Source organism: Hemicordylus capensis, chromosome 3 (genome assembly GCF_027244095.1).
Source record: "Hemicordylus capensis ecotype Gifberg chromosome 3, rHemCap1.1.pri, whole genome shotgun sequence".
Taxonomy (NCBI): domain Eukaryota; kingdom Metazoa; phylum Chordata; class Lepidosauria; order Squamata; family Cordylidae; genus Hemicordylus; species Hemicordylus capensis.
This window is the reverse complement of record NC_069659.1, coordinates 2,054,783-2,078,164: the sequence shown is the minus strand read 5'-3', so window position 1 is coordinate 2,078,164 and position 23,382 is coordinate 2,054,783. Positions and strand designations below refer to the sequence as shown.

At 48.5% G+C, this 23,382-nt stretch overlaps 2 protein-coding genes across 6 annotated transcripts in view; one reads left to right on the top strand and one right to left on the bottom strand.

Annotated features, from left to right (window-relative positions):
• RHOG (ras homolog family member G) overlaps positions 1 to 3,028 on the bottom strand; it is a 52,965-nt gene extending 49,937 nt beyond the window's left edge. The window contains exon 1 of the mRNA XM_053307307.1: positions 2,682 to 3,028. The gene's annotated coding sequence lies outside the window, so the exon portion shown is untranslated. The remainder of the gene's footprint in view (positions 1 to 2,681) is intronic.
• Positions 2,919 to 23,382, top strand: part of STIM1 (stromal interaction molecule 1) — a 116,450-nt gene continuing 95,986 nt past the window's right edge. Inside the window, exons 1-3 of one of the 5 annotated variants that reach the window (XM_053307302.1) lie at positions 2,919 to 3,522; positions 3,920 to 4,228; positions 5,010 to 5,311. In XM_053307302.1, coding sequence (XP_053163277.1) covers positions 5,203 to 5,311 — 109 coding nt within the window. In that variant the 5' untranslated portion in view covers positions 2,919 to 3,522; positions 3,920 to 4,228; positions 5,010 to 5,202. Of the gene's footprint in view, positions 4,229 to 4,807; positions 4,879 to 5,009; positions 5,312 to 23,382 lie in introns of all 5 variants that reach the window. The other 4 variants (XM_053307301.1, XM_053307303.1, XM_053307304.1 and 1 more) reach the window with 4 other exon arrangements.

The window sequence follows — 23,382 nt, the reverse complement described above, 5'->3', positions numbered from 1 at the left end:
TGAAGAAAGAAACAGGGGGTTTAATAGTGGCTGCACAAGAACAGGCACTAAGAACAAATGCAATAAGAGCAAAAGTCGAAAAATCAACCACAAACAACAAGTGCCGCCTTTGTAAAGAAGCAGATGAAACCGTGGACCACCTAATCAGCTGTTGTAAGAAGATCGCACAAACTGACTACAAACAAAGGCATGACAAGGTAGCAGGGATGATACACTGGAACATCTGCAAAAAATACAAGCTACCTGTAGCCAAGAATTGGTGGGACCATAAAATTGAAAAAGTTGAAGAAAATGAAGATGTAGAAATATTATGGGACTTCCGACTAGAAACAGACAAACATCTGCCACACAATACACCAGATATCACTGTAGTCGAGAAGAAAGAAAAACAAGTCAAAATAATCGCCATAGCAATACCAGGGGACAGCAGAATAGAAGAAAAAGAGATAGAAAAAATTACCAAATACAAAGATCTACAAATTGAAATTGAAAGGCTGTGGCAGAAGAAGACCCAAATAATCCCAGTGGTAATTGGCGCCCTGGGTGCTGTTCCAAAAGACCTTGAAGAGCACCTCAACACCATCGGGGCCACAGAAATCACCATCAGCCAATTACAAAAAGCAGCTTTACTGGGAACAGCCTATATTCTGCGACGATATCTATAACAACTGACAATAAAATTCTGGCATCCCAGGTCCTTGGGAAGGACTCGATGTCTGGTTAAAACAAACCAGTCAATAACACCTGTCTGACTGTGTAAACAAGAAATAACAACAACAACTAGCCAAACCCGCACAGAGCATCTGTGTGGCGCTTTGGGCCAGCTGTTTCCCTCTCCCTCTTCCTCCGGCCCGATCTATCCTCCCTTCCCCTTCCCTCCAGCTTGCGCTCTCCAGCCCTCCTGTTCCTCCACGTTTTACTCCCTCCTGTCCGCCTACCTTTCTCTCCCCCCACCCGCTACCCGCCACCGCCTTTCTCCCCCGCCCGCCTGCTACCCACCGCCGCCTTTCTCTCCCCCCGCCCACTGCCCGCCCCTGCAACTCACCCAACTGGCCCCTGCAACTCACCCGGGGAGTTTCTTGGCAGAACAGGGATTGGAACTCAGGTCTCCCTCCTGGTCCTAGTCCAGCACTCTAAAGGTAAAGTGTGCCGTCGGGTCGGTGTCGGCTCCTGGCACCCACAGAGCCCTGTGGTTGTCTTTGGTAGAATACAGGAGGGGTTCCCCATGGCCTCCTCCCAGGCAGTTTTTTAAAATTTTAATTGCATGCGGTAATGTTTTAATCTTTTAATCTGTTGTCTTTATTGTTCTGTTGTAAACTGCCCAGAGACTTGCGTTTTGGGTGGTATACAAATGTGTTAAATAAATCAATGATGCCTTTCAGCATCTTCCTATATCACTGCTGCCCAAGCAGGGATTTGAACCGGCCACCTCTGGCTTGGTCGTCAAGCCATTTCCCCGCTGTGCCATTTGGTGGCTGCATCCAGCACTCTAGTCACTACATAACATTGGCTGGATATATCCCACACAGGGGTCTAGCCTGCCCATTCCCCAAATTTCGTACCAAGCACCAAGGTCCAGGGGACACAAGAGGTGAAGGGCCAGGATCCGGGGGCTTCTCCTCTCCAGAGCGGATGGTCCCGGGGATGGCTAGTCTTGGGAGAGAGGAAGAAGCCTCACCGAAGAAGCCATTTGGGATGGGCACGGGGGCTACCACCTCTCTCTCTCCTCTTTCTTCGCCTCCTAGCCTCCCAAAGGAGGAGCGAAGTGAAGGGACACCACAGAGCACCTGATAGCCAGGGGAGTCCTCCTCAGTTTCCTGCAAACCTTAATGGATTTTCAGGATTTAATTCCAGCTTCCTCTCTGGCTTTCTTCAGCCCTCAGGCCAACACTCGGCTATTTGGGGAAGCTTTAGGCTAAGCTGACCTACACAGTCATTGGCTTCTGTTTAGGAACATAGGAAGCTGCCTGTTACCTAGTCAGACCCTTGGTCCATTTGGCCCAGTATGGTCAACACCAACTGGCAGCAGCTCTCAGGCAGAGGTCTCTCCCAGTTCTACCTGGAGATGCTGCAAGGGACTGAACCTAAGACCTTCTGCATACAAAGCAGATCCCCTCCCCCTGAGCTATGGCCCCAAACCCTCAGGGAAATATCTTGCAGTGCTCACATCATGTAGTCACCCACCCAAATGCAAACCAAGGCAGAGCCTGCTTAGCAAAGGGGAAAATTCATGCTTGCTCTTGCAAGACTGGTGGGCCACTGTGTGAAACAGGAGGCGGGACTAGATGGGCTTTCTTTGGGCCGGATCCAGCAGGGCTGTCCTTCTGTTCTTAAGACCAGCTCTCCTCAGTTTCTGATGGTCTGTTTTCTGTTCTGCTGAGTATTGTTCTCGTGCTAGCCACTTTGAGTCACTTCTTTTAATAACTGGGGTGCACTTTTTAAAAACAAAACAACCAAGACATTAATAAATGTATTTTAGAATTTTGCAGGGCGCTTTGAAACCCAGATGACCGAAAAACAGGATACTAGCAACTATATACATCCATGCAAATTTCATATTTGTACTTTTAATTATGCGTTGCTTTAATTTTGCATTGTTTTGATTCCATGGTAAACAGGTCTGGGATTATTTTAACACAATGAATGAATGAATGAATGAATGAATGGAGATTCCTCCTCACCTCCAAACACGGGAACTTCCCGCCCACTCCGTCCGGAATTTTCCAACTTCTTTCCGAAGACGGGCCTTTTGCGCACGCGCGCGGCCTCTTCCCTACTTTGTTCTTTCCTCCTTCAGCCGCTAGAAGCCGCTGTTCGGCAACCTCAGGTCTGTGCCGCGGACTCCGTCGCTCCATTGGCTGTTGGGAGAAAAGAGGCGGGGCTTCCCGCGCTCCTCAGCCCTTCCCCTCTTGCTTGCTCGGAGTTCCGGAGTGTGCGCGAAAGGCGCGCCGCGGCGTCCAGAACGAGGCGGCGGGGAGAGACCATTGGAGGCGGAAGGGGGGCAAAACAGCGCGCGCGCGGGAAGGCCCACTCTAGGATTGGGGGGGAGGCGGAGAGGAGTGAGTGGAGGGCTTCAGAGAGAGGAAGGATAGCGTGGGATATACCATTACTAAATTGGGGGGGGGAAGGGGGGTATCCCGGAAGGTACCATTCGCGGAGGGGGGAGATAAAGGAAGGCTAGCCCCAGTACTGTGTTACTGAGGGAGGGGGGCAGTCTGCTTTAGGCCAGTGGTGGCGGCGGGGTTTGGCTCAGAAGACTTTTACATAGCGGGGGCGAGGCCATTGTTGGAAACCGAGGGGGAGAGAGATTAGCCGGAGGGAGGGAGGGAGGGAGGGAGGGGCTAACCTGGGTGACAGGGGAGGGGTCCTCTGGCTGAGAGAGACCCACCTTTAGGCTGGGGGGGGGCTTAACCCGAGGAGAGTGAGCAGAGGGGCAGCCTGGGGGTCCCACTGAAGAAGGGTTCCTCTGGGAAGAATCGGGGAGGGGTCTGGAAAAGCAGCTCAAGGCGCACCTGTGAACAGGTGAGCCCCCCTGCGCGGAGTCAGCTGCCCCCCCAGGGGCCCATCCTGCCTGAGGAGGTCCTGGGCCCCGCTGGGCAAAGAAGGCGGCTTAACACACCCCTGGACTGACCTGCGGAAGGCAGCCCAGGAAGACCCCCGGATTCTTCCTCCTCCTCCTCTTCTCTTGGCGGGGAGAGCGAGGCCCTTCGGGGGCCCCCTGTGTGCGACCCCCGGACAGCCCTTCTTCCAGTAACAAGGCGTCCTGAGGAGATCGGTGACGTGGCCTGCTGGACTCTCTCTCTCTCTCTTTCTCTCTTTCTGCCTTTCCCCCTCCCAGCCAGGACAGAAAGAAAGAGAGGGAGATCAAAAATCGTCTCATCTGATTTTGTAGACTTGCTTTATTTTCAACGTTTGACAGAGCCTGGCCTGCGGGAGAGACTTCTCTCGACAGGTGGAGAAGAGAGAAAGTGACCCTGGAAGTCCAAAGGATAAAGGGATTCCAAGCAGCAGTTCTGTGGTGTGGGTGAAGAAGAAGAAGAAGGCGGCTGCTTCAGAGCTGTGCAAAAACCCACGTTTGGATTAAATGGTGCCTTCGGTTTAAGCAGAGCGTGGAAAATACTTCTGGATCCAGGGTAGTGGAACTGGAAGACAGGCGGCAAGGGAAGCGTTCACGGGGGAGCAAAGCTGCGGTTTCCTGCCCCTGCAAACAACAGAGTTTCCTGAGCAGGTAGCCGGCTTCCTTTGGCAGTTTCTCTTTCTTATAGTTCTGAGGAAGTTTTGTGGTTGACAGGCTGAAAAAGGCTTGGATTAAGGGACGGCCTCTCTCCTCCTTTAATCCATGTTTGGTAGCTGTGTCGCTGTTCCACATGTCCTGCATTCTAGGGCATTGTCGTATCTGAATTTGCTTTGCTGTGCCTCTCTTGCAAAGAGATTGCTGGATTATTGCCTTAGGAGGGGATGCTGGCTAGGCGTCCAACAGTCAGACCGAAACTCCTGTTTGACGTTTGAAGACCGAAAACCAAGCATTGCACATTAGTTAATGTGCACCCCACATTGTAGCAAAAAGTAAAGTAGGAAAGAGGCTTGGGTGAGAGAAGAGCATATGCCCTTAAAAAAATAAAAATAAACACAGAGTGTAATTGGTTTTCTGTAGTCCTGCTAAACGTTTTGATATCTGCTGGCTGCTTGTGAGAAATGTGCCTGGATCACCAATACAGTGGCTGGGATGCTGCGGTACAAGATACTTGTCTAGTAAATAATTCATGAAAGCAAGCAACCCTAAAGGATGCATTTCCTTGTCTTCCAGTTGGATAGCACTTTGAAAACTGATGGTGCTTTAAACATTTAGGATTTGGCTGACACTTTCCCCTCTTAGAGGTAGGAGAATCCTTTTTGAAGCCAGTTGTTGATATGTAGGGATAGTTTTGGGCAACTAGGGCAAAATTTCAAGTTGTGCTCAGCAACTAGGGGAAAACTCCTTAAAGCTTCTCCATCCTTTACTTCTGCAGCTTCTGGATATAACGTGGCCTCACTTAGAGAATAGCAGACACTTCCTGCACTGTTTTGGAATATAAGAGTTCAAGGAAACGAGAGGAGTTCGAGAGTGTCCCAGGGAATTTGGACTCCTTCCTCTGTTGGGAACTGATGTTGAAGAAGAGCTGACACAGAAAGAGCTGAAGGATCTTCTTTGACATACAAAACATGGATGTGTGGTCTAGAGTGGCTGTGTGGATCATTTGTGGCTTTCTTCTGCAGCAAGGACAGGGGGAGAGGCCCCCAGGTACCCATCTGGATGATGCCACAATTGCAGGTAAGGAAAAGCTGTCAGGAATGAATAGGGAAGTATGTGTGTTTCCCCCCTCCTTCATCCGTTGGTGACTGTGACAAGGCATGGGATTTTTCGGCCCAATTTACCATGTGCTGCACTGAAGTGATTAGTCAGTCATAGATACTCTGGCTGCTTTCACAAGAGAATGATATACTTCAGTAGTATTTCTTATATTCTCACACCAACTTTTATTATCTGTGCTCAAAACTTAAGTTTTCATGTTCTTAGATGCTGTGTTTTCTAGACCATCATACCCCACAGGGACCCTAGACTCTTGTTCTGGTTTTCTTTGAGGAATACGAGGATAGGAAATCGACATTGTGCACCATTTGTATTAAGCAGCCCCTAAGAATAGTTATTATTTGAATGTTGTGCTTTCCTGTGTTCTGTGTTAACTGTTTGAATGGCTTGGGAGATGAAAAGGCACTCACAAACATCTGTGAAAGAAGACATTGTCTTCTCCTGACTACCTGGTTTCAGAGTTTAGGCTAATTGTTGTGACCAGAGAATATTCAACTGCCAACTTTGGATCAGTTGCAGGTCTCAGATTCATTTAGTGCAGACAACACCAAGTAGGTACAAATAAGGAAGTTCTGTCTGGCTGGAGACAGAGCTGGAAAAGTGTATTTGGAATAGAAGATTTGGTATATTTCTGAGTCAAGTCTGCAGTTGACCCTGCAATTGAGCTCAGGTGTCTTTGCTGGTAACTGACACTGCTTCAGAAGGTAGTGAAGAAGAATCCACGGCCCCTGGTCAGTGCTAGTGTCTGGGAATGAGATCAGTGCCCCCTGCACGAGAGGAGGCCAGGTCATGCACTCACGCTTTTCTCCTATTGAAAGTCCCTATAGTTGCATCACAAGTCTTTAAAATAGCTGCATGTCACCATCACCTTAACTGACATAACTGTATCAGGTGGCTTGGCAGAGACTGAGAGGCTGTAAGCATGTCGACTGGATTTCTTGCACACCAGCTTCTGAATGGTTGTGTCTTTTGGGTCCCCAGGTTGCAGAGGGGGTCTTTGTGGATGATAGATTTCCCCGCTCTGACACAAATAAGTTCAGTATGTTGAGGAAGAGGTAACCAAAGGCAACAGTTCACTGTCTGTGGAATCAAATACTACCAGCCAGCACTGAAGTGGCTTTAAAAACTAAGTGACTTTTAAAAGAGGATGAGGCATGTTTATGGAGGAGGAAAAGGTCTCTCAGTGCCCGTTAGTCATGAGAGTGAAGTAGCTCCTTCCTAGGCACACTGCCTCTGTAGAGGAATGGCAGATCTGGGGGAGTGGGAGCTGCCTTCATGACCTGTGAGCAGCAGCTGTTTGCTCTTGGAAGGAAAGAAGCGGAACCTGGTGAATCATGGCCTGATCTAGCATGGCTGTTCTGGGCTTCCTAGGCAGCACTGGGCATCTTATGGCATCTCTCTTACCAACACAACTGGTGTGTTTGGCATGGAGAGACCAGGAGCACCAGCCGCTTTAGACATGATTCAGACATGGCTTGGCCCACCTATTGCAGCCAGGAGAAGGAATCTTTCTGTGGTTCTGAAATGCCATGCTTGCTGGGCACTATCTAGAAGTGACTGGGTAGAATCCCACTGTCTCGGATGCAGGCTGGAGCTGTGCAGATTCACCTTGTGGATGTGATGAAGTAGCTGGAGTCTGTAGTAAGAAATGGACGTTGTGATGTATGCCAGGTGATTGTGGCCAGGTGGTTGTAGAAAGGTCTCTTGATGTTTTAACAAGGCTATTCACAATGACTGCCTGGTGAGTTTGTGTACTTTTCATAACTGAGCTGAAGGTGATTTCCTTACAGATGTCCCGCCCGCCCAATGCTCCCCCAAGTGTCCGCTTCCGGTTCTGTGTTCAGAAAGGATCTGCTGGAGCAGTGATAAATTTCTCTTTGGTGTTGATGGGGGGATAATCACTTTTACAGCTGGCTATAACCTTGTTTCTTTTAGCAGACGTAGCCAGCTAGGCAGTTTGCTTCTTTACCCTACACCAGATCAAATATTTGTCTAACATGTTTTAAAATAATTAAAGTGATCAGTACTGTGGCCTTGCCTGGCAACCTGTGTTGCTCTGGTCATCTTATGGCTCAACGCTGCAATCCTAAGCACACCACTTACTAAAGAGTAAGCCCCATTGAACTTGGAACTTACTTCTGAGTAAACATGATCAGTTTTTCTGTTTGTTGTTTTTAAATCCATAAAAAAGGCTACCACATTATCTCAGCATTAAAAATGTTCAGTGCCTTCTCCTTTCTTTGTTATCCAAGCTTTACACCCTTTGTTGTTGTTTTCTGCTATTGTTACATCCTGGAGCCCAAAAGTACACAGAGGTGGGGCTGGACTCCCGGCCAGAGTAGAATGGGCCCATTGCTGCCTTTGTCCGGAGCTGCTCTTGCTTGAACAGAAGAGAACAGGCCTGGCACTTGGGTAGGTCTTGCTGAACAATGTGTGCTTTTTGCCTGTACTGTTCTCCCGTGCTCAGGGTTACGGTTCTCATCTTCTCCCTTCCCAAGAAAGGTTCTCTGGAGTCCAGTTGTGTGAGGCTCTGCCCCAGAGTTCTCCCCTGTGCTCTGCAAAGGAAGTCCTCCTTCTCTCTGTGGATTCCAGCCATGTCAAAGGAGATGGTTCTTCAACAGACACATCTTTGCTGATTAGCAGTTGTGAGGGCTGGTAGGAGGGATTGCTTAACTCCTGCCATGATTCCCCTGCCCGCCGGCCCGCCCTCCTCCTCCTCTTCTTCCTGTCAGCCTCATTTCTGGTCTTGGATCTGCCTGGGAGAAAAACAGGCAGCCCATGTGGGGGGGGGGAGCCATGTGCTGCTCTCCTAACATGCTGTTCTACCTTTGGTCTGTAGCAGTGAAAGGAAACGTGTCCTGCAGCACTGAAGAGTTGCTTTACAGCTCACGTCTGAAAGGCGGCTTCAGCTTTGCTGCGTGGTTTGCCCAAAGAGGCTCCCTCTGCAGCTGCTGTCTCAAAAGAGTTGAGCTGCTCACCTTAGGAATTAAATATTTATTTACTTATCTCTCCTTTTGTCTGGCATGAAATTGACCAAGTGGGCCAGAAATATTGTATTAACATGTAATTCACATGTGAATTACAACAACGGGATAATAAGTAGAACAGCCAAAACATGAATAAATCAAATGAGGGAAACGGCAAACACCTCGCTGCTCGGACCTTCCTTGATGGTAGAGACACAACGGGGGAAGTTCTTCCTCGAAGCAGCTTGCCAGCTTAATAAAACGCAGGAGAGACCATCCTCTTGAAACCGCAACCAGCCCAGCTCAAGGAGGTGGTCCCTCTTGTGTGAGAATGGCAGGTGCTTGCCAGGCTTGGGACAGTCCCAGCTGGAGCTGCATTTCAAAACAGGGCAAGTGTCCTTTAAACTCCCCAGTCAATCTGTGAGCAAGAACAGAAGGAAGCCTCAGTTTTCTGCCACTCCTGCCTTGCACACTCTTGCACAAGGAGCCAGCCTGGACAAAGAGTTGAGTTCTGTTTTGCTTTGAAGTGCAAAGAGGGACGCTGGTAGGAAATCGGAAGGGTGCCTACAGCATCGAGGGATGCAGAATCCTGTCTGGAGGGGGCCCCTGTTGCTGCTCTGGGAGGGAGAATCGGCACTTGCCCTCTTGGTTCGGTGTGGACTGATTAGCAATAGCACTTACATTTATATACCGCTCTATAGCTGGGAGCTCTCTAAGCGGTTTACAATGATTTAGCATATTGCCCCCAACATTCTGGGTACTCATTTTACCGACCTCAGAAGGTCGGTAAAAACATGATTCCAGCCTAGTGTGGCCTACCTCTTTCTTTTAACTCAAATCTTCATGCTTCACTGATTGTGTGTTGTTGTTTAAGTATTTGTCTTTTGCTTTTGCTAGGTCAAAATCAGTTTGCATGAAATGCCAGCAAGAGTGCATGCTCAGAAGCAGGCTGGATCCAGGTTGCAGGGGCCGTGCACAAAGTGCTCTCTGATGAGTGTCCCCCCCACTCCCTCTCCTTGGATGTGGGCCCTGCCATGCTTACTGGGCAGCAGTTCTTCTCTCAGTGTGACTGGAGCTGCTGTTGCTCCGGTGGAGAATCACTTTGGGGCAACTCTACATGCAGGCACTGGGGGTGGGGGTGGTTTAATATGGCAGCTGCAGCCTTCTCCCGGCACTGTGGGGCTCTGGTGGGCTTTTTAGGCAATGGCTTTCCCCTTGGTGCCTGTGCAGCTGGAGCCTCTTCTCATCCCTCCCACAATGCAGCATTGCTACATGATGCTGTGCTTGCGAGGAGCCGGGGGGGCCCAGTGCAGGCGGCAGTGGTGGCAGGCCCTGCTTTGGTGCTAGAGCCCTGGCGTTTGCCTAAAGAGGCCACATGCTGAAGCTGGGCCTGCTCAGCACCTCTTAGCAATTAAGGCCCAACTAATCAGCATTAAGTGGCCTTGCTGGACCAGGCCAAGAGCCCACTGGGGATTCTTTGCAAGCATCCCGTCACCAGCAGCACGAGGTGGCCCTTGTGTGGAAGGAAGGCAGGTTCTCTCCTCTCTGTCCTGAGCCCTTGACAGCACAGTTGAAAAGGCTGGCTGTAGCTCTGGGTGCCACCCTGGGTCATCCATGGTGTTGTGGGGTCCTTGGCTGGCTTGCTCTGCTTCATGCTCTTTGGCCTGTGAAGCATCAGGTGAGGTACCATGAGGATGTCTGTAGAAGTTAACCAGGGCTGACATAATCCAGGGTGTCAAGCAGCGTGAAGCTGGGGTTTTGCACAGAACTGTTGGGGAATGAGTCAATGCTTTAAATATTTACCTCCCCCCCCCCCCCCGCCACCGCTCGAACTCCTCTTGTATCATGACAGGAGTAAATGAGATGGGCTTGGAGGCTCTCTCCCTTACTCAGCAGAGCACCATGACCAGGCTTCTTCAAGCACTTTTCATGCTGTGTATCTCCTTTTAAAATGCCGGAGCAGTCAAGTCTTGTTTCCTGCCTATTATTTGAAGCTGAGAAGAAGCCTAAGGAGCTGTCAGAAAGCGATTCAGAGTTTCTTTCTTCCCATTTGCTCCACTCAGTCAACCCCAGAAATTATCAGCAGAAGATTCATTCTCTCTTTATCATGAAGGGATAGTTTTCATGTGTTAACCTGAACGGTCCTAGCCCTCTGGAAGAGGATGTGAAGACATACGTCTATATTGTGTTCTGTGCAGAAATGAAAGGGACCTGAAGGTTCTCAAGTTCATCTTCTGCCATGAGGCAAAGTTAGGAAAATCCAGGATCTCCTGCAGATCAATTATTTCAAATGCAGAATATGGCGGCCACCATCCCAAGTAAGGGTGTGCTTGTGAAAAGACACGCCAGTGCGAGCCTCTCGCATTCCAGATGAGAACGGCATGGGCTTGAGGCCAGCCTTGTCTGTTTGCCAGGGGACTCTTGTACAAGAGCACCGTAGTGCTGTTTCGAAGACCCTGGTGACTCCAGGCAGCTGTGTGATCTTCTTGAACCAGCCCCGTTTGTGCAAGCACAGCTTTAGGATGTCGGGCAGCTCCTTCTGTTCTTAACCAGATTTAGTTGAATGTTTGCACTGGATGTCCGTCTTAGATGAAGAGTTCTTGTGGTTGTGAAAAATTACAAGTAAGTTTTCAGCATTTAGGGATGGTCCGGTTAAAGATAACCAGCTTTTGCCATTTTTAAAATTCCATAATGATAACATGACAGCACCTTGATAGACTCTTCTGATCGTAATAAATATGTATTATGTAGAAAGAACACAAAACAGGCCCTGGCTGCAGGCTTGCCATCTAATGATTTCCAATCAACTGCTCTAGAGAATTTATTGCCTTGAAGTGAAAAAAGAGAGTCTGGATTGAGTGTTTAAAATTACAGTTGCACCAGATGTACATTTACATGTTAACTAAACTCTTTTTATTGAAGCTGAGCTGGTGTGGAGTTTCAGGCTGCTCTGTGAAGATTCTCAACTCTTTTTTCTGGGTTGTGGGAAAACCACAGATTTTGGGGGCCTGCTTGGAGTTTTGGATGAGAGCTTTTGTGGGCCTTTTCTCTTCCTTGAACCTGGAAGAGTGCTGCTTTCTCATGTGGCTCAGTAATAAACTTGTCTGTGAGAACACACAGAGTGCTGACTGGGACACGTGGGGCTTGACATCAAATCCCAGGTATATCCTATCTTGCTGGTTTGCTATGTGGATCATGGGTGCCGTGGCTTCAGTTCTCCCTCTCTGTGTGTGACAGTGTTCTCTCTAACTTTTTTCAGGTGTGTGTGGAATGAGTTTTGTTTTGGGTGGCAGTATCAAGGCAGTGTGTGCGCATGTGCATTTAGAATGGGGCTTTCCTGATTCAACCTGAGCGGGATCTAAAACTAACTGAGTGGACATCCAAAAACTTGTGAGTGTGTGCACATTCACATGCCTTAGAGGGAACACTGGTGTGTGACTCTATCCTTATTAATGTATTGGAAAAATGTATTTTTGAGTTGCTTTTCTATTCAGAAATGGAGCACATAAGGCAATGTCCAATATATCAAAATAGCAATTAAAAAAATGCAGTAAACACAGTATAATTCCATGGCAACAAAATGAATCTCAGCCTGACATAATTAACAGACACCAGCAAATAGCTTGGGAACCAGCAAGTGTGTTGGTCTCTGCTAGATCCCTTGTGGTAGGTGGGAGGAGGACGTTGGACAGCGTGGGTGCCGCCTCAGGGAAGGCTTTGCACTGCCCCCTCAGCTCGCACTGCAGTGGAAGAAGAAACGTGGAGCAAGGCCTCCCTGCCTGCCCCTACTGAGCACGGAGGAACCTGTGGGTGCCGACCAGCACCTGAACATGAGCCTGGGAACACGTGGTCACAAAATGCACTTGCCCTCAAAACCAGTGCAATGTCATCTCTTCCAAGTGCTCATGGGAAGAGATGACATGGGATGAGAACCTGTGTCAGAACGGGCCATTTCAGGGTGGGAGTCTGAAGAACTCCTGAGTCAAATATCGGTGATGGGATAGGATGTTCTAGGGTGCATCAGTGAACTGGATCGGTGGTGACTGACTAGGGGAGAGATCTTGGGGTGGTGGGGGGCAGCACAATGAGAATGTTGGCTCAGTGTGTGGCCGCTGTGAAGAAGGGGTATTCCATGCTAGGGATCATTAGGAATAGAATCAAAAATAGAACATTATAATGCCCTTATTCACATCTGTGGTGCGGTCATATTTGGAATATTTGTTGTAGTCATTGTTGTCATCGTATAATATTGTGCACAGTTTGGCACCACATTTTAAAAAGCGTGTAGAACTGGAAAGAGTATAGAAGACAGCAACCAAAATGATCAGAGGGCTGGAGCATCTCTTTACAAGGAAAGACTGCAATGGTGGGGGTGTTTTAGTTTAGAGAAAAGTTCAGTAAGGCGGGGAGCGTTAGTGAGGTTTATCAAGTTAAGCATGGTGTGGAGAAAACGTCTCTGTGCACTTTCTTACTTTCTCATGCACCACTAGAACCAGGGAGCATCCAGTGAAACTGACTGGGAGAAGACTGAAGGCAGGCAAAAGGAAGTCCTTCACACCATTGGTTGATGAAATTCACTGCCCCCGAAAGTGTGGTGACTGCTGCTAGCTTTAGAGGATTAAGCACATTCATGGAGGACAATATCAATGGCTGCTCGTCATTTTGGCTCCATGCGACTTCCAGGTCCAGAGGCAGGATGCCAGCTGCAGGGGAGCAGCAAAAGCCTTCCCAGAGGCAACTGGTGGGCCACTGTGGCGAATGGGGTGCTGGGCTAGGCAGCTGTTCGGTCTGAGCCATCAGAGCTGCTCTTTGGGTTTATGGCTGGAAGAACAGCTCCTTGTAGAACATATTATCGTGATGGAGACAGGACCCCAGTGGTGGGCAAGGACTACTGCTGGCCCGCCAGCCAAAGCTGGTAGAAGTCACTCCAGGTCACTGCCACTGCATTAAGCAGCAAAGCAAGGTCCACCTCCTCTTCCTAGGGAAGTGTGTCCCCATCGAGAACAGGTAGTAGCCAGTGGTCCCTATAATTTTTTCCATCTCTGTGTGGAATGAGTTTTGTTCTGGGCGGCAGTATCCAGGCAGTGTGCGTGCACCTGCATTCAGAGTGGGGCCTTCCCTGATTCAACCTGAGCAGGGTCTAAAATGAACTGAGTGGACATCCAAAAACCTGTGAGTGCGCGCACCTTAGAGGGAACAGTGGTAGTAGCCTTCCTCTTCCATGCCTCCCGAGGAGCTCACTGTCAGCAACTTTGTTGAGAAATTTAATGCTTCTCCTGGGCCAGCTGAAAATGAAAAATAGAGGAGGGCATCTCCAAGACAGGGCTGAGAGAGACTCCTGCCTGCAACCTTGGAGAAGCCTCTGCCAGTCTGTGCAGACAATTCTGAGCTAGATGGACCAAGAGTCTGACTCGGTAGAAGGCAGCTTCCTATGTTCCTATCTGGCACCACTGTTGATAATGCTTTGCAAATTCATTAGTAGCGTACTGGGACTCTGTCGTCATATGGTTGGTGAGTGAGGCTCAAGAAACTGTCTCATCTCTTTGCCTGTTTTTTGCAAGTATCCCCATGTCAAAAGTGTAGCTCATGTGTAAAGCGCACATACTTGCACCAACTTTTTAAATTATAAATATTTATACCCCGCCCCTCCAGTGCACTATTTCTCGGGGTGGCTTACAACAATAAGATACAATAAAAGTTATAAAATTAACTAAATTAAACAACAAAAAAAGTTGTCAGATTAAAAACCATAATCATTATTAGGTTCAAATTAAAGGTTATTTTAAAAGCTAAACACTGAAAATTATAAAAAGCTAAAGAACCTACCAGATATAACAACAAAAAAGGAGCATTAAAAGGCCTCCTTTTAAAGGTGTGTTTTTACAGATTTTTTTAAAAAAAACCACTGAGGGAGGGAGCATGATGAAGCTCTTCAGGGAGGGTGTTCCAAAGCTGAGGGGCCACAACTGAAAAGGCCCTGTCTCTAGTCCCCTCCAACCGTATCTCTGTTAGTGGCGGGGTCATGAGCAGGGCCTGAGATGATGAGCAGAGGGCCCTGGCAGATTCATATGGGCGAATGTGGTTTGACAGGTATCCTGGCCCCAAGCCGTGTAGGGCTTTAAAGGTCAATACCAGCACCTTGTCGATAAATATTGACCAGCATCTAGCCTGGAAGCGGACCAGTAGCCAATGAAGCTGACACAGGAGGGATTTAATACTCGTGAAGCAACTTGCACCCACAAGCATCCTTGCGGCAGCATTCTGAAGCTTCTGAACTGTCTTCAAGGGCAGCCCCACGTAGAGCACATTGCAGTAGTCCAATCTGGATGTTAGCAATGCATGAGTGACTGAGGTATTTGAAATCTGAGGCATGTGATGTCTGTACAGCATCCAAGAGTGAGCACTCACAGAAGTGCGTTGTTTGAGTAAGTGAAGGGTGCTGTCCATTCACTGAGGGAGGTTGGGAGGGTGCCCAGCCCTGCAGCCCACCTGCTGCAACTTGATCACCTGGTGCTCCTTGGCCAGCCTCTGCTGCGTGCTCTGGTGCCTGTAGAACCTCCTTGGGCCACCCAGTTACATGGTGGGAGGCTTGGGATGGGCTCTCAAAAGAAAGGCCATGTCTACTTACACAGCACATGTATGCTTCATGTACCTGGTGCTGTGCATGAGCACCAAACCAAAAGCAGTGGAAGCTTCAGGAGCAAGCATAAGAAGTCACAACCCTATTTCTGTACATGGAAAAGTCCTGCCTATGTGTGGGGAGGAAACTCAAGCAGGGAGGTGGGCAACTGTGCTGCTGATCTGGCCTCAATGGTCTTCTTTAACGACCTCTCTAATTCAGAGAGCCTTGGGAAGAAAGTAGTTCTGTGGCATCATTCCAACTTGGCAAATGGATGAAAGAATTCTAGAACCAGGATGCTTGAATGGGTGCTGTTGTCTGAAGGGTAGAATCTTTTGCCTTGACCTGAATGTGTGTTCTCTCTTTGAATTCTCTTCTGGTAAGTCAGTCAGACCTGCCCAGCCTCCAGACCTAGTGCAGAAGTTACTGTACTTGACTGCTACATTAACAATCTGATAGTAACTGCTGAGCTTTAAAACGTTTTTTTTTTTTAAAAAAAAAGAGGCTCTGAAACTGCGGCCTGTGTTTATTTGTGCTGAAAACCTCAACTGAATTCTTTCATTAATCAGCTTTGCTACAGAAATAAAGCTAGATGCTGGAGAAATTAATTCGTGCCCTGTTAAAGACTGAGCTAGGGGTGCTGGCTGTTCTGCATCCCATGCGGCTGTTTAGGCGAAGGAGTCCCAGGAGGACCTCCCAGCGTGTTGAATTCTTGTCCTGCCATGTTTTATCCTCCTTTCCCCAACCAAAGTGGCTTGTTTGGGCCAACAAGGAAGGTATGAGATGCCCTGTTGAGAAAGGAAGCCGCTCCACCTCTAGTCTTTTCGCCTTTGGGGGTGCCAAGAAGCCCATTCAGTTCTGGACTTGGCAAATTATCCCAGATGCTGCAAGTTCTGCAGTGAGCCTCATTCTGCTCATCTCGCTGTCTTTGAACCTTGTCTGGGTAACATTTTCCTCTGGGACTGTGTCTGTGTGTATTGAAGGTTTGGTGAATGAAGTTATGGATTGAAAATCCATGTGGATTTTTCGGAGAGTGGGGGAAACGCTCTTTTCAGTGGTATTAACTGCCAATTGTTGCATGGGTTGTAAACCACCTTGAGACTTTATGATTTTTTAAGGTATATAAATTAAATAAATCAAAGCACCCTCTCTGCAGCTCTTTGCTCTTACTAGCACCTGTTCTTGGGTCTTTCCTGAACAATCTACAAGATTTTGAGTTGCATGTGATGTTCTCCGGAGTGTTATGTCATTCCAAAACCACTTCCATAGAGCTTCTACAAAATTTAAGATTTTTTGGCAAGATGAGGCATAGAAACAAGAATATAGGCATAGGTAAATCATGGGCCAGGTGGGACTAGCAGTAGATGAACATGGCTCAGTGGTTGTGATGGAGACTTTGCAGGAGCAGAGCAGTTGCTAGGTTTGCTGAAAGTGACCCTGCAGCAGGCAGGTGGAGGCCTCTTGCTGTGGGCAGCTTACATAGGGGAGGCTATTGGCTCATCTCGTCCTCCTACATAAGAACAGCCCTGCTGGATCAGGCCCAAGGAAGCCCATATAGTCCATTCTGTTTCACACAGTGGTCCACCAGATGCCTCTGGGGAGTCCACAGGCAAGAGGTATGTGCACGCCCTCTCTCCTGCTGTTACTCCCCTGCAACTGATATTCAAATGCATCCTACCTTTGAGGCTGGAGGTGGCCTATAGCCTTTCAACTAGTAGCTGTTGATAGACCTCTCCTCCATGAAGTTATCCAAACCCCTCTTATAGCCATCCAGGCTGCTGGCTGCCACCACATTTTGTAGCAGAGAATTCCACAAGTGGATTATGCGTTGTGTGAAAAAGTATTTCCGTTTGCTGGTTCTAGATTTCCCAGCAATCAGTTTCATGGGGTGACCCCTGGTTCAGGTGTTATGGGAGAGGGAGAAGAATTTCTCTCTATCCACCGTCTCCACACCATGCATGATTTCATAGACCTCTATCATGTCTCCCCGCAGTCGTCTTTTTTCTAAACTAAATAGCCCCAGGTGTTGTAGTCTTGCCTCATAAGAAGGGTGCTCCAGGCCCCTGATCATCTTGGTTGCCCTCTTCTGCACCTTTTCCAGTTCTACAATGTCCTTTTTTAGATGTGGTGACCAGAATTGTACGCAGTACTCCAGGTGTGGTTGCACCCTAGTTTTGTCTAAGGGCATTATAATATTAGCAGTTTTATTTTGCTGCGTTGTTGTCGTCTCCGACTCGCAATGTCTCTCCCAGTGCTTTGGTCTGAGAACAGTTGCATGGTGGTGGGGAGAGAATGGAGAGAGAGAGAGAGAGATGATTCTCTGTCTTGCATAACTCTAGAATCAGGGGTCATCCAATGAAACTGATTGCCTAGAAATTTAGGGCCAACTCAAAGAAGAACTTTCCCACACAATGCATAATTAACCTATGGAATTCTCTGCCATAAGATGTGGTGACAGCCCCCAGCCTGGATGGCTTTAAAAAGGGCTTAGATAAATTCATGGAGTTCAGGTCTATCAATGGCTACTAGTCGGAGGGCTATAGCCATACCTAGCCTTGGAGGCAAGATGCCTCTCCATACCAGTTGCAGGGGAGCAAGATCAGGAGAGGGGGCATGTGCTCACCTCTTGCCTGTGGGCTCCCCAGAGACATCTGGTGGACCACTGTGGGAAACTGGGTGCTGGACTAGGTAGGCCCTGGGCCTGATCCAGCCCAGCAGGGCTGTTCTGATGTTCTTAACTGTTCTGTCCAGCTCTGCAGTCCAGGATAACCAGAGATGCCAGGGACTGACCTTGGGACCTTGGCATGCAAAGTGTGGGAGTCACCACTGAGATAAAGGAGGCTCACAACTTGGCTTTTATAATAAATGTAAATAATTGTTTTAACTTCCTCCTCCCATCTCTGCTTCAGAGAAAACCAAGTGAGAAGCATGTGAGGTGGCTGGGTCCTTCTCCAACCTTCTGACTGAATTGTGGACAGAAATGCTGTGTCAAGCACTTAACCCTGGGTGGGCTACCAAGCCTCCGTGTAGAGAGAGAAGGTCAGCATTTGCCAGTTGGGGCAGGGGTACGGCCGGTCTGGGGCAGGAGGAGAAGCCCTCTAAGTAGAGGCATATTTGCAGGCTTGCAGGACAGGAAGGGAGCTGCATGTGGAGGCTAGCAGCTGGTGCTCTGGAACACAGCCTCCAGGGTTATTCAGGTGCTGCTCAGAGGAACTCCTCCCTATGTGAGTGTTGCTACCAGCAAAGTATTGCTGGTAGCTACCAGGAGGAAGTGTGTGTGTGTGTGTGTGTGTGTGTATGCCTAGTCAAGGCCACACTCTTTCCTACAAACTGACCTGACTCACTTGTTGGTCTTCCTCCTGAGTAAGCCCATCTGCAGCTGAGTTCCTGGCTGTCAGGTGTGCACTCCTGAGCCGACTTTGGAGGGCTTCCCAGGCCCAGCTGCACTGTGAATGAGCTTGAAGGGGATGTCCTTGGAAGCCTGGGACGGGTGTGTGTGTGTGTGTGTGTGTGTGTGTGTGTGTGTGTGTTGGGGTCTGTCCTTTGGCCTGTGGGAGTTCAGGGGAGTCCTATTCAATGGATGGAGTTACTGGGGCTTTGGCGATGGAGGATCCAGTGGGAGTGGTGACATCCATCGTGTGGGGTGGCCTGCAGTGCTGGGGAGAATGAGGGAGTCTGGGGCTGCTCTGGGTAGCTGCTCTGGGGCCCTTCTGGTGGCTTTGTCATAAGAACAGCCCTGCTGGCCCAGGCCCAAGAATGCCCATCTAGTCCTGCATCCTATTTCACACAGTGGCCCTCCAGCTGCCACTGGAAGCCTACAGGCAAAAGCGGAGGGCATGCCATCTCTCCTACTCCCCTGCAACTGGTATTGAGAGGTATAGCGGATGTAAACCCAGCCTTTGTCTCAGAGCAAGCCCACATCAGGGGAAGAAAAATGCTGCATCATTTCCCCCCATGTTTACTCAGCAAAGGCTGTTCCTTTAAAACTTAAAACTATTCCATTGGTACTCACTACCACCACACCCACGTTTTAAACTGAGTTTAATCCCTCCCTGGTGTAGGCAGGGAACTCTCCTTATTTACCAATGGAGAATTACAAAAACACCCCTCCACATACAGCCTACACGTGAAGAGAACACTTGGTAGTGAGTTGCTGAGCAATCAGACTTGAGACGTGTGTGCACAGAGTAAAACCCCTTTTCCCGAGTTAAAAATCCACTCAGAGGCAGGTATAATACAAAGAATTTTATTCAAACTTTATTCAAAATACTACAGACTGCTTCAGTCTGAGGCTTTCTCATCTTTTAGTTACAGGTAAAGATACTCTGATTACGAGAATACTTTAAAAAAGCACCTCTGTTGCAAGGGACAAGGGATATAGGAACCTTTAAAAGCACCTTTACAGGTTACAGAGACTTTGTAGCACCCCTGGATGGATAGAAAGGGCACAGGCTAGTGCTTCTTAGTTTGTTACAGTACAGATAAAACTCAATAAACCAGTTGTAAGGATTTGCAAAGCACACCAAAGTAAAATAATCTAACGCAGGCTAACTAACACACTGTTCTCTGTCTAAACCTTTCTGAAGCCAAAAGCCCTTGGCTTCTTTCCCCCTTGAACTCACCCCAAATTCCAGGAGAGAATTCAGGCTTCCTGCAATCCTGTCTCTCAAGGATCTGCAGATGTCCTTCCATGAGAGAATTCTCCAGGCAAGCTGTTGACCATGAGGCAGCAAGATTCCATCACTCCTCACTAAGCCTTCCGCCTGTCCTCTCTCACCTCCCTCCTAGCTCCTTCTGAGAACAAAGACATGCTTTTCTTCCTGCTGCATGGCTGTCAGGGTCCCGCCCACCGTGTGCTGAGTGGCTGTTCCCTAGCCTGTCAGTCAGAACAGGGTTCACTTCTGGTTTACTCAAGGGAGGACTGATTGCTACAAGAGGCATCTGCCTCTGAGGTTGGAGGTGGCCTATAGCCACAGGACTAGTAGCTATTGATAGACCTCTCCTCCATGAATTTGTGTAAACCACTCTTAAAGTCATCCAGGCTGTTGGCTGTCAACACATCTTGTGGCAGAGGATTCCATAGGTTGATTATATGTTGTGTGAAAAAGTACTTCCTTTTGTTCTTCCTAAACTTCTTGGCAATCAGTTTCATGGGATGACTTCTGGTTTTAGTGTTATGCGAGAGGGAGAAAAATTTCTTTCTATCAACTTTCTCCACACCTTGCATGATTTTATAGACCTTTATCATGTCTTCCCTCAGCTGCCTCTTTTCCAAAGTAAAGCGCCCCAGAGGCTGTAGCCTAGCCTCATAAGGAAGGTGCTCCAGGCCCCTGATCATCTGGGTTGCCCTTTTCTGCACCTTCTCCCGTTCTGTAATGTCCTCCTTAAGATATGGTGACCAGAACTGGAAGTAGTACTCTCAATGTGGCCGCACCATCGTTTTGTATAAAGGCATTATAATATCCACAGTCTTATTTTCAGCCTCCTTCCTAACGATTCCATGGATGGAATTGTTCTGCCGGAAGAGGCTCCTCATCTGAGGAGAGGTCGGCCTCCTCTGTCTGGACTTTGCTGGATTCAGGGTTGAGTTCAAGGTGGCTCTTGACCTGCAGGAAGCCCGAGAGCATGAGCATTGTGCACTCGAAAGGGAATTGATTTATCTAACATGTTTTTAATTGGAATGGCGTCGTTCGTTGCTTTGCCAGGTTAGCTCTGTAGTGCAGGAAGGGCAAGAAGCTGGCTGTTGGGCATGGCTAGCTGTGTAAGCTCCTCTGCCTGCCCTGTGGCTTGGCATGACAGCACCCAGCCTTTCTTGGAAGAGCAAGTGGCCGTGGGGGTGGCTTTGTGGCTCTGCTCCATTGTGCTGCACCGATGCCACCCATGGCCAGCGCAGTTCAAGAAGGGATCTGCAGATAGGAAAACCAGGAAGAAAGTCAGACTGCTTGAAAGGCAAGCTGCGTTAGCGAAGGGTTAAGGCAGTGGCTCTCCAACTTGTAGTTCAATCACGTCTGGAGACCCAAATCCCATTGCCATTGCAGCTGGGGATGATGGGAATTGTGGTCCAACAGCATCGGGGGACCCAAGTTGGAGGACCTTTTGGGTTAAGGTACTGGGTTTGTTTTCATGAAGAGAAGAGCAAGTGATGGCTACATGTTGGCAGTTCCCAAGTGTTGTTAGAAATAAGAGGGGGAAAGCTGAATCCCTGAGGGTACCATTAGAAGCTGCAGACTTAAATGGCCGGGGGGGTGGGGGCAGAATTTGGACTGAACACGAGAGGGTCAGATTCAGCAGTTCTGGGAGTTGTACAGTCTTCTTCCTTGGGAATACCCTGGGACCAGCAAGAGTTTGCTGCTTCTTGCCAAAATTATTGGGAGGTGACAGCAGAAATGAACTCTGGGGAACCTGAGGATAACTTATAGAGGGATGTTTGTGGGCGATATGGAGTGTGTGAATGTTCTACAGGAATAGAGAGAGAGAGAGAGAGAGAGTGTGTGTGTGTGAGAGAGAGAGAGAGAGAGAGAGCGTGATCACGCAAGTGGATGTGTGAGCAGGAGGGGACGAAGACGCCCGTGCTGCTGCCCCCCTCCCTCCCCTTGGCTTCTAGACCTGCTATTCCTCTGGCCTGCTTGCTGTTTGCTTCTGCATTTTGAGTTGCAGTTGAACTGAGGTGTCCATTTGGCTTGCTTTCCCCTGCGAGGCTATTTTTGGCCCAGCAAGGTGACGGGACTGCCGAGGTTTCTCTGGGGCTCTGCTGGAAAGAAGTGCAGCTGCTGAGATGGAGACCCATTGGGGAAGTCATCACTCACTCCTTGGAGGAGGGCTGCTACCCTGCTTTCAGCTCAGAAGAATCCACAAAGCAGCTTCCAGACCTAATTAAAACAATAATAAAACCATATCAGCACCAATTTCAAAAAAATAACTCATTGATAAAAGCTGCCAATGCTCCACTTTATTTTATTTTATTTTTTAACACACTTCTATACCGCCCAAAACTCACGTCTCTGGGCGATTTACAACAAACAAACAAACAACTAAAACGTTAGTTAAAATAAATGATGACAAAACAAAATAAATGACATAGTAAAAGTTAAAACATTACAACAATTTAGATTTTTAAAACAACATTTTAAAACGATGATAAAACTGTTAAAACAATAGTTAATTCACAGCCTGGGTGAATAGGTGTGTCTTTAAAGACTTTTAAAAAAGTTGTCAGAGATGGAGAGGCTCTTATTTCACTAGGGAGCGCATTCCAAAGCCTCGGGGCAGCAATGGAGAAGGCCCGTCCCCGAGTAGCCACCAAATGAGCTGGTGGCAACTGCAGATGGACCTCTCCTGATGATCTCAATGGGCGGTGGGGTTCATAACAAAGAAGATGTTCTCTTAAATGCCCAGGGCCCAAGAACTTTGGACTCTGAAAATGCCCAGCAGGACTGTTGAGCATAATAGGTGTGAATTTGTACTGTCTGCTGTCGACAATCCTGAGCTAGATGGACCAAGGGCTTGACTCGGTATAGGGCAGCCTCCTGTGTTCTTAAATGTTTGATTTAGATGCCTTCTGCCACTGTAAGGGTCCACATGTTTACTTGTAAGCACCAGGGCACAAATGCGCACCCTTTGGAACCGGGGAATATGAGATCTGCCAAGGGGTGCTGCTCTTTGTCCAGTGGCCGCAGTTTTCCACCGGCAGCAGCAGAGGCAGCAGCAAGGTGAGGACTTCTGTGTGCCTCCGAGCAGGGCGTAGCCTCTGGAAAGGTTGACACTTTGGTTTTTTTTAGTTCAACCAAAAGTGACCCAAGAGGGGACGTGAAAGAGGTTTGTATAATTATTATGCCCAGCATGGAGAAGGTGGATAGAAAGATGGTTTTTCCCCCCTCTCCTCATCACATTAGAAGTTGGAGATCATCCACTAAAATGACTCTTATTCAGAACAGACAGGGAAAACATTTCTTGACACAGTACATTATTAGTCAGTGGAATTTGTTGGCACAGGATAGCTTAAGACGGCTTTAAGCAAGGCTTGGATGCATTCATGGAGGACAGGTCTGTCAATGGCCACTAGTCTTGATGGCTAAAGGAGCCTCCTGCTCCAGTGGCAAGAGGCCCCTGGCTGCCAGTGGCAGGCCAGCGATGGTGGGAGAAGGGCTGTGCCTGGCAGCTCCTGCTTCTGGGCTCCCCTGAGGCATCCCCCAACTATGCTGGAGTTCAGAGATGGCAGTGAAGCAATCTTTTTTTTTTCTCCACTGTTGCAGGACTTGCAAAATACCTGTTGGAGTTGTCTGAAGGAGTTTAGACCTCCTGGCCCTGAGGAGGGGAACATCCTGCTTCCCATGGTAGCCAGCCACATACCTCTGCTTGGGGCAACGGCCCTCGCCCATGGTTAGCCCCTCAGCAGCTCTTACTTAGAGGCTTGCTGCTTCTGAACCTGGAGGTTCCCCTTGGCTGCT